Here is a 10,668-nt window from a genome sequence, read left to right on the forward strand (position 1 = left end):
AACATATATCAAGTTACTGGAGACTCGCCACTCGGGTATGGAACTAAAGCATTTCATCTTTTCTGTACAATGTTGTCATAGGCTGTCCATCGAAAGTAACCGATTTACTGCAATGCGGGCGTTTTGAGCATCCACCAACTGTTCAGGGCACCCATCATACAGTAAGAGAAGAAATAACATCCTGGCATAAAGCTGAATGTACAAGCTGTTGGTAGCAAAAATACCTATTCGTTCTAGGCATTGCCATTTCAGTAATAACTCCTAGAAAGTTACGTCCGATTCCTGGGAGCAATAATGGTTCTGGGGAATGCTAAAGTTATCTATTCAACGGATAGTCTCAGTAGCCGGGGTTGAATGGTATCCCTTATCTGCTCCTAGGATATCTGGTGCTACATCGGGTATGGATTGACGAGCTGGATCAAAAAACGAATCGTAGGCAACCAATCTATTGTGGCTTGTGAGCTTGCAATGATGATGCATTTGCAAATACCTCTAGAATCTAAAAATTATTGATACGCTGGTTCCCGGATGATTGTCTTATTGTCCCAATTCTTTTGTTACCTACTCATTCTGAGCTTTACTCGAAACCCTGAAATCGTGCAGCCTAAGCTTCTGGCTAATTTCCATCCCCATTCCCCCGCTTCTCATTGTACCATATCTCAATATACTGATGCATCCCGTATCCTTGTACGCCTCGGTGTCATTTTTCTCACCACGATTTGGCTACTCGTCGCTGTGTTCAATTCGGCCACTGCTCGCATTGCAGATACTTTGCGAGACCAAGCAACAGCTGGACTCATTGAATCCGACAACCCCATCCTGTAAGTCACATTCCAAAAGCTCATGAGTGACTATCGCAAGGCAATGATCATTGTCGCACTTTCCTCAGCCCTGTTTTCCGTGTTTGGCGCTACACTTTTCGCCCACCCAAGGTGGATACGAGAAGGGAGAAGTGCCCTTGATAACTTCTTTTTCATCCAGTTCCTCTTCGGGGTGGCTGTATTGTCTTTGGGTGGGTATATTATGGACCAGATACATGGATTTCTTGATGTCTTTGCAACATTGGACGACCGAGGCGTCTTCCATCGTTGCAGCATTATATACCATGGAGCTATTGGACAGATTGTACTTGGTGGCCTTGTGATTTTGACCAGCCTCATCAGCTTCGGATTTATTTTTCGTGTCCGTTAGCAGGGAATATTGCGGAGTCTAAGCAGGCAGAACGCAGACAAGAGGCACGCAAGAAACAGGTCCTCAGATGTCAACTTACTTCTCTGCCCTTGTAATGGAATAGGGAATGAGAAATAAAGGGGCATTTGATAAACGGAGAGCCGAAATCAACTATATGAGACAGAAGCAATGGGATTGTGTTTCATTGACGCACCAAATGTGGAGTCCTAGTGACAAGGGTCCTAAAGAATAGAGCGCATCAACTAATTTGCTCGTGGCGGTCTTTCTCGACACTATTTGGCTTCATCTTTAGTATTAGAATTCAAACAGTCCATCTGGCAAGGTGAGAAGCTCGGCACTAGTATCTGTAACGTAGTACTTGCCTGAAAAGACACGTTGCATTTCCGATTCTGCATCTCCAATTCAGCTTCCAGGTCTACCTGAAATTCCCGCGGAGGTTATTGACGAAAAACCCCGGATCGAGGCAGGGCAAGGTAGGCAGAGTGGACTGCGTTGACATCATGAAGTGCTGAGAGTAGGGAAGGGGTTCCAAGCGGGGCCACATGGACAGTCGGAAGCGGGCAGTCTGCGCTGCAGAGCATACTTGGGAGATAATGTCGAGAATCTGCTTGCGCACCCGAGACAGATTCCCCATCGCTGTCTCGATTCGTGGCAGGAAAAAGAGGTGCTCACCGATCAACTCATCGCTGAGCGAGTCAAATTTTGAAAGACGAAATTCCACCCAGTAGACTTCCTCTGATAGCAAGAAGGCGGAAAAGTACCAAAAAATTTCCTCCGCCTTGGTAGATGGAGACAGAGGATCCGGACCTGTCCACGGAAAGCTTCGCTGGCTTTCGTGATTCGGATAAAATACACAGTCCACCAAAGATAGCCCGTAAAGACCAGAGCTGGAGGCATCTGATAAGTTTATAGAAGCCTGCCTCGCATGGCTGCGGTCGGTAGCAAGGCAGGGGGGTACAGCGGGTACGTTGGAAGACTCCTGCCAGGCTGCGTGGATGTCGATTCTCGACCAGTCCAGCCAGCCTTTGAACGACATCCTCATGCCCTTCATCCAAAGCGAGCATGAGTGGAATCAACCCATCGTGGTCCCTCGAATTCAGGTCGATTTCTTGCCGTTCCATCAAAGCCCCCACAATGGCACCGTGGCCTCTCCGTGCCGCCCACGCCAAAGGTGTATACCCGTCCTTATCCCTGGAATTGATCGCGACATCCACTCGGTCAAGAAGCACGCGAACGATTGCTTCGTGGCCCATTGCAGCTGCCCGTGCGAGGGGAGTGCATCCTTCATCGTCCATCGAGTCGGCGTCAGTATCTTTGCGACCAAGCAGGAATTTCACTATTTCATTATGTCCTCCTTCTGCTGCCAACGCCAGAGGTGTGGCGTTGAACGAATTTCTTGAGTCGATTTTGGTGTCTCGATGCTCCAGCAGGACTTCCACCACTTCTCTGTAACCTTCTTCTGCGGCTCGGGCCAGCGGTGTATTTCCATAACTGTCTGTGGCATTCACGTTGGCGTCTGGTTCATGGAGAAGCAGCTGTAGGATAGAAGTACGCCCCCGGGCCGCGGCGTGAGTAATCGGAGTTTCACCATGACGGTCGGGCAGGTTCACATTGAAGTCGGGGTGGCCGAGGGTGAGAGCTGTTGTCGCAATGTCATTTCTTTCAATCGCCCACCACAGCATTCGGCTGCAACGACGAGCCTGCACATCAGTCTTCGAGCTAAAGCTCGTAGGCAGATCCGTCGCGATCCTCCCCAGGGACATCGTGCCACAAGGTGGCCAGGAGCCCATATTCGCGATGGGTCAGATGAGTTCAGAGTTCCGGGATATCAGCCTAACCCCTTCAACAAGCCCGCCGTTCCCCTCCTGGAGGCTCTACAGTAACATTTCTCTCGTGTGGCACCTGCGTTCCACGGTACCGATGAGCCGCTAATGCAGGAAGATTGGGGGCCATCGTACATGAGGGGGGGTAGTTCGGCGTGTAAGCGCCTTATTCGACGAGATCGGCGTGCACAGGCCGTCGGAAAAACAGCAGTGGCGCGATTCTTTGGTAGGCAGAGGGTTCTGCGTGGGCCATTGCCTTTAGGGGCGCACCGACCCAAACGCCGGCCCGCAATTGCCACCCTTGGAAGCGCCTCCTGACTCGCCAGTAAGATGCCATCCATAGCAGAACCCGTTTCATCGTTGCAGAGAGGATTTGGTGCGTTTATGTGGGCGGTCTCCTGTGCTCCTTCAGGATTAAGAATCTGGGATATACAGGGAGATATAGAGATTATACGCACACATGGAGGATTTCGAAAACAGATTACCCCCGAGAAACACACCCTTTGTTTCCGAGCACCCGACTCCAGCTGTGCTAAGCCATCTTTGGCGAGAAAGGTTCCTCCTGTGGGGCTCGCAGCGGTATGATTGGCTGCAAGGCTGCAAGAGACCCTGAACCCGGGCGATCTGGACCACTCTCTCAGTTCGTTAGTAAGCCCTGGATCTCTCAAAGTGGGTCGACCTGGCATAGAGCATCCGTGGCGAATGAATCAAGTTCAGCGAAAACTTCGTTGTTTTTGAATAGTGTAGGTAACTTAATTATCGAAGCTACATGGTCATCGAGGGCATTGGTCGTTCCTGATCAAGTTGCCGCTTCGTATTGACCTGTCGGGAGTTTATGTTAATTGTGCAGCTTTGCTCTGCGTCGGCTCCATACTACGACAGGCCACTGCAGTACCTCCTAGAGTACATTTTTCAAACAAAACATTCCCGAAAGTTTGTAAATGCTGGCTTTAATGGCCCAGCTTTATATCATGTCATTTGAAGTTTGCGATTACCAGACTATACCATGTCGTGCTTGGACACCCCACGATAGCCGGCACGTGCAGCAATGCTCTGCAGAAGCGCAACTATCTCGATGTTTCCTCTTTTCCTAGCTTGGCCTGAGAGGAGACACACCAGCATTGTCGGGAATCCCGGGCTCTAGATCCGGCAGCTGCGCCAGTTGAAAGATCAGTCTTTTGTTGCCAGTGTTTGCTGCATGCCAGAGTACCGAGCGGCCTCTTTGACCTCGCTCATTCACCGAAGTCTTCCAATTTGAAAGTAGAAGATCTAAGATCTTGTTTCTCTTAGGGTCCAGGCCGTCGTAGGCCGTGGCAGCTAGAAGGAGTGCGCTATCCCCGCGGAATCGAGATGGTTGACGTCAATTCGCGTGTTATCGAAGAGGATTTGTACTGCAACCGGGTCATCGTATATGACAGCCAGATGAAGTGCGGTGTATCCTCGGTCATCTTGAAGGGCAGTATTGAGTCGCGGATCTTTCAGAAGGATCCTCAAGATCTCGTATTGTTGATATTCTAAGGCTACCAGAATCGGAGGCTGGACTTTCGGACTCCGGCCGTTGACATCAATATCGTGTCGACGAAGTAGCTTTCGAACGATTGGCAGTTTTCCTTGAATGATAGCAAACGACAGGGCAGTCTGCGCACATTGGTTGTAGTAAGAGACATCTAGAAACTTGTCGCATTGCAATCGATCAACTGGACCAGAAGCTCCCTGGAGGGCTAACTGCATCAGATGGGTTAGCTGCCTTGAGTCGTACTGATGCTTGTATATGTGGGGGTGACTCACGAATGACAGATGGGAGGTAAGCCATGTTTTCCGGAGAGAATGGGGATATCTCGCTATTTTGGTACCTCGTGTGAAAAAAAGAGGGCTCTGTGCTGTATTATGGAATTATTGATTCATCACGGAGACATGCAGGGCAGTATTTATAGCGAGACGTTGTCACGAGCAACTTCTGATCTGCATTCACATATTTGTAGGCGTGAGCTCCCATAATTGGGCTGATTCGATTGCTAACCTTTCTTCGAGTTCATCACATACTTTTATGAATACGCTAAAGTCCACAGAATCAATTGGTCCCGCAGAGCAAGAATTTTGCTCCTAGGAGTATAAAAGCTCTCTGTCATGGTCTCATATATCTGTATATGAGTATCATGCTGTTCAGGACATTAACAATCAATCTTAGGGAATCTATAGTCAAGTTTAGACACAAGAAGTGGCGCGAGGAGGCAAAAGAAAGATAGCTTCCTTGCGTTTAGGGTAGCCCAGATGAGCCATATGGGACCGTACCCTACACATATCGTGTTCATGTATACTCCTTGTCTGTCCCTGGCGCATATTTAACGAAGTTCCCAGGAGGTCGAGGTGGATCTCGCCTTACGCAAGCTCAAAGCTGATGGCAGAGGCAAATATTCTATGGAAACAAGACCAACATAATGATTCGCCTACTCCTGGGATATCCCAAGGCTCGCCTGGCATTCAACGAAGCGTCGCCGTATTTATGAGCCTATGTTTCGCTATCTGCGCCTTCTTCCCGCCGCGACACATTTATGTCAATTTTCCTTTACCATGGCTTCCGAACTTTGTATACAATCACTGCTCATCACAATGCTTCTATTCGCCTTGATTGCGAGGTTAATTTTTCTGTGTGTCTTCGAAGACGATTGGCCGTTTTATAAGATAGACTTGGCTCTATACGTCTTATCTTTTCTTCTGTCCGCTGTTTGACAGGATTGTTATGGAGCAAGAAGCCATCGATATGGATCCAAATCCTTTTTGGAATTCTTTCAATAATCCCGACCATACAAACCGTACGTCTCAGATTACTATATAGACTATTATAAGCTAATGATGGCCCAGTTTCTCCGCATTGGTTGTCAGCAGCTCAATAGTCCATCATAAAACGATCAACACGTGTCGTATTCCGAGTATATGCTTTGACGTCTACGGTCTCAAGGATAATAATTACATTCATTGGGACATTCATGTTGGATGGCATTCATTGCATCATTCCCTTCCTGCTCTTTTTGGATCATCTCAGTGAAATGGCATGGTACCTGTGGTTAATCAAAGGCGCCACGCAGGCCCGGAAAAAGCTGCATGTTATCTTAGCTCATTTATCAAACATGGGTCTTATATTGCTAGGAGCCGCTATTCTTGGCGTGAATTCAAGGAAATGGGACATTGCACTTGAGGTATTTTCCATAATTTAAGCCTACGTGATGGGAGAGCTGACACAAGTTAAATCCAGCTCATCATTTGTATTATGTGGGCGATATACAACCAGTCCATTGCGTAAAGTGCAATGAATGGCTCTATGTACATTGTTTGAATCAAATTAGGTCATTCCGAAAGATCAGCCAATTCAAATTATCAATGCTGAATCAATCATACCGTTGGTTCCAATGACAAGGGCTTGTAAGTGGAGAAGGAGGGTGAAATGGCTGTAAAGCTTGGTTATAGCTCTCTCGTGTGAGTGAAATTTGCATTTACCAAATGATAATTGTATATTTCGGGTCCCAAGCCAAAGACAAGCCGTGGAGAGCTTCTATCCTACAATATGAGCCCGCTTACTTCCATTCTCTGTTGAAGGCTTGACACGGAGGGATGGATGTAAATTCAGATGACTACAATGTCACGGCCGACCAAAGCAGCAATTCCACAGCTACTGTGCTGAAGCTGTCTGTCAATTTTTCAAAGTTTCTGAAAGCGTAAGAAAGGAAGGTTGGCAAGAGCAGGCGGGAGAACAAGGGGATCTGTTGTGAGATGGGACTGTGCGGATCAGTACCACGCTGCATCATAGCTTGTTTCCTTTTGATATTGTGTAGGTGTGATAAACTTACTTTGATATTATGAGGTAGGCACCAACACTGAATGAACATGAACAATTCTGCGGTTGGGCTAGTAGGTAGCCAAGGATGCAACATGGCTTGATGCTTCTATAATTTGGATGGGACTTTCTTTGAGTAAAAGAACGCGCTCATCATCGGTGAGTGAAATGAAATGGCATGATCAGTTGCCGCCCCACCCGTCGCAATAACGTACGGGCCCGTGGTGGTGAATGTTGAAACGCATCATCGATGCCTTTCTGCGGCAGCCCCACGACTGTTTAAACGAGGCCAATAATGAGAAGGGTTTTTTCATATACTGGATCACCAGGGAAAAATGCAATGCCTCCGAGCGCTGCGTTAAATCAATGAATTGTTGAACCAGTTAGAGTTAGAGGGTGGTCTGTGTTTGTGCCCTCACAATTCACAATAATCATTGCATCGATGCAAGCAGAATGACTGGCTGTAATGCTATAAATACCCGATCCCTCGCCAGCAGAACAGTCGTTCTCAAGCATTCCTTTTTCACTCTGGGTCAAAGAATATTGAACGCTTTTCGTCTCTTCCGGCTACTCTTTGGTATGGAATGCCCCGGATTGTCATGTAATTGTGATTAGACTGACCTGTTGTGTCACACCCAGCTTGTCTACGCTCGATGTGAAAGTCTGTGAACGGCAAGTGAGTGTAGCTGTCCAGTCATTCGGAATCATGCTGACATGGAAGATGCTTAATATCAGTCCCACCTCCGCCACTTCTCTGGGAAACCATTAGACGCACTTTGGATGACCTCAAAAATGATCGAAGCTGCGGGCACAGTGAGTTATGAAGTGCCCTCATAGGCTACCTACTGATGATTAATATAGATCAAAGCCATCCCTTATGCAGCCGCTTTGACCTTGCCAGAGCAGTGGACAGCAATAGCTGACAACGTAATTTTTATCCTCGCGGCAATTTGGAGAGTAATTATCCTGTGCCGACACTCCCTGTATAGGAAGGCAAACTTTCTATCACGAGCCGCTCAATATCTTTTAAGTCACCCTGGTGCGTTGCCTCTGTCTATTCCCATAGCCGGGCTGCATTTTTGATCTCAGTGCTGATGTTATTTACTTGAGGTTTTATCTTGTCGTGCTCCTTGTCCATCGTAAAAGATTGATGATGCTTCTTTCTAGTCATAGGACATATGCCAATATGGTACTCGCCACGACCGAGCCGCACTTCCCCATCGTCCTCAAAACCAAGGATGCACGACAGGCCGGGCCACTGACTCCCAATGTGTTTCTGCTTCGCTGTTTCAAGAATCATACTTGAAACGTCCAGTTCGCTCGTGTTGACAAAACAAATCTAGGAAGGCTCAGTGACCTTTGATTAGCCATATGGTAGAGTTCCAAAATGTTTTCACCTCTCCCAGCTTCATCCTATCCGGCCAAAGCTTAACTGGCACTTCATTAGAAACTTCCGTATTCCGACAGGCATGATCCGGTCCGATGCTAGACCGACTGAGCTATCGCGGCATCCGACGACAACGAAGAGAAGCCTAGCATCGACGAGTATCGAGAAAGTCCACGATTTCTCCGGGAATAGCATCAATCAGTAACGAATCAAGCTTTTGGTCACAGTCTGAGGGCCAGCGCTGTCAAGCCTGGTTGTAGCCGAGCAAGCGACAAGCCAGGCTGCAGCACTGGATCTACCCCAGATCTCTCGCCATGAGAGCAGTCTCTTTCAGGTCAGTTACTAGTTTACCCTGGACCAAATACCATGAATCTGTCCTTCAGTGGTACTTTGTCCTGACACGGTTGAAGATTTACCTGGCGCACGGACAGCAAATACGAAACAGCTATGCATTGGCAGATATGGCTCACATCCATTCCCCGCGGTACGGAGTGATCCCGGGCCCTCTGCACGTGTAATCGAGCTGAGCCCGCTACCTCGTCTCTGGTTTGCATATGCTGATGCCAGACTACATTGACGGCAAGTCTGTACCACCCTCGGTCACCTGAAATCATGTATCAGCACTTGCTAAAAGCGTATGGACTAGTATGCATTCAGGACGAATGAGATCAAGCGGAACCAATTCAGGATAAAAATGATTGACTGATTGAATCGAAATAAGCGTGCGATCGAGGGCAGGTTGAAATACCCCCGTATGTGCGTATACTCGGTGGTTATTACACCGAGGTTGCTAGTTGAACCAATTTACCATACAAAACACAAAGAAATGTGGGTTCCTGGGTAATCAATCGCTTGCTAGTGGTAAAATACCACTCGATGCGCTGACACAATCCAATAAGGACTTTGTTGCTTTAGGGTGGAGAAAGGAGTAACTAAAAGCCAATTATATTCCTGTTACGATGTCATCATGTCATTGGCCAGCTGTTACTCCTTTCTCCACCTTGGGGTAACGGACTCTCCAGTCGTCGAAAAAAGAGCGGGGCTGTAGGAAAAAATATCCAGCATGACACTTAATACCTCTTCTCGTATTTGGTCAGGTCATGCCATGCAGATTGATACTCCCGGTCGAAAGGGCCAGCAAGTATCGTGCACAAAACCGGACCAGTGGGACTATACCCATTGGTCCATTTCAGTCAAGAAGTTTGCGGCATTTGATTGGAGAGTTCTGGCTTCCTTTAGTCTTGCCGGACCCTCTAGTCTTGCTGGACTCTCACTGTAAGCTATAAACCATGTCGTGCCCCAGAAACAAGGCGCGGAGCCACACCGGTTGCACATCAAGGGACCGAAGGCCACCGGCAAAGGTTTCTGTACACCTCATTGACGGCCCACTGTAGCCCGGTTCCACAGTTGTCGTCAGCTTGGCCTCCAATCGCTCAGGTATGCGCATGATCAGGGGCCATCGGACCATCGTCGGCCTCGTGATGCAGTCAGTACATTGCACCGATTGAGACCAGGCAAGAATGCGTCAATGTTGCCATTGGCCCGTATCACGACATCGTCGTCCGATATCTCGTCGGCTAGGTAACAGAGGTCAGGCGAAACCGACTATGACGACGATCTTGTCCCGAGGCGCTCTCAAACAAGCGGAGTAGGGGGCACCTACAACTGTACAATGCAACCTCTAACGGACCGTGGCAAATCGGGATGGGCGTGTCAAGGACTTCCGAGACATTGTTCTCCGGCCGCGCGGAATACTGCCAGCGCAATGAGCGAGGCGCTTAGCGAAAGGATCGCGAACAGGATATGCGCTCGATAGCTTCATAGTATTCAACCGTTTGCGGTAATGCTAGCCACGTATCGCGTGGTATCGCGTGGTATTGCCGAAGGCTTCATGATCTCGACGCATCAACTTGTAAGCAATCAGTTGGCGTTTCAGGCAACGCCGGGCAGGACGGGCTGAGCGGTGGATCGAGCAGCATCTGCGACGGAAATGAAAAGGGCCGATGCATCAAGTGGCCAGCCAGTCCATTGGAGGTTGTGGGTACTCAAGGAAAAGGGCTTCGGGTAGGAAAAAGAACAGAAAGTGCGTCGACAAAGCTGCGAGGAGGACGAGCGGTGTTTTATAGATGGAGGTGCCGGTTGGGGGGGCGGTAAAAGCGGCCAGAGGGGGCACTAAACCCGAACTGGGGCGCGGACGAGGGCACCAAACCCGAAGTGGCAAGGGGATGGCGCAGACGGGCAGGCGGTCGTGGGCGGCAGGACGACGGTGCAATGGGAGCCGTTTCTGGCCCCCCCGCTTGCCGTCGTGTGGAATACTAATAAGAGCCGATCCTAGATTTTATATACGTTTTTCTAACTTTACTATTATATCGTAGTTGCTCAATCTGTTTAAACGGATTTTAAGCACCCCTTTAATCTTAGGACTAAAACTTCTA

At 48.6% G+C, this 10,668-nt stretch overlaps 1 protein-coding gene across 1 annotated transcript; it reads right to left on the reverse strand.

Moving 5' to 3' along the window:
* Window positions 1-1,266: 1,266 nt before the first annotated feature.
* On the reverse strand, window positions 1,267-2,954 carry N7481_001478 (ankyrin repeat domain-containing protein; the record flags this gene model as incomplete). The annotated part of the gene is made up of 2 exons (XM_057260697.1): window positions 1,267-1,279; window positions 2,269-2,954. The coding sequence occupies 2 exons, from the start codon at window positions 2,952-2,954 to the stop codon at window positions 1,267-1,269; spliced, it is 699 nt and encodes a 232-aa protein (XP_057128529.1).
* Window positions 2,955-10,668: the final 7,714 nt, after the last annotated feature.

This window comes from Penicillium waksmanii (assembly GCF_028829765.1).
Source record: "Penicillium waksmanii strain IBT 27052 chromosome Unknown utg000001l:1.0-4852451.0:1.0-4856178.0, whole genome shotgun sequence".
Lineage (NCBI taxonomy): Eukaryota > Fungi > Ascomycota > Eurotiomycetes > Eurotiales > Aspergillaceae > Penicillium > Penicillium waksmanii.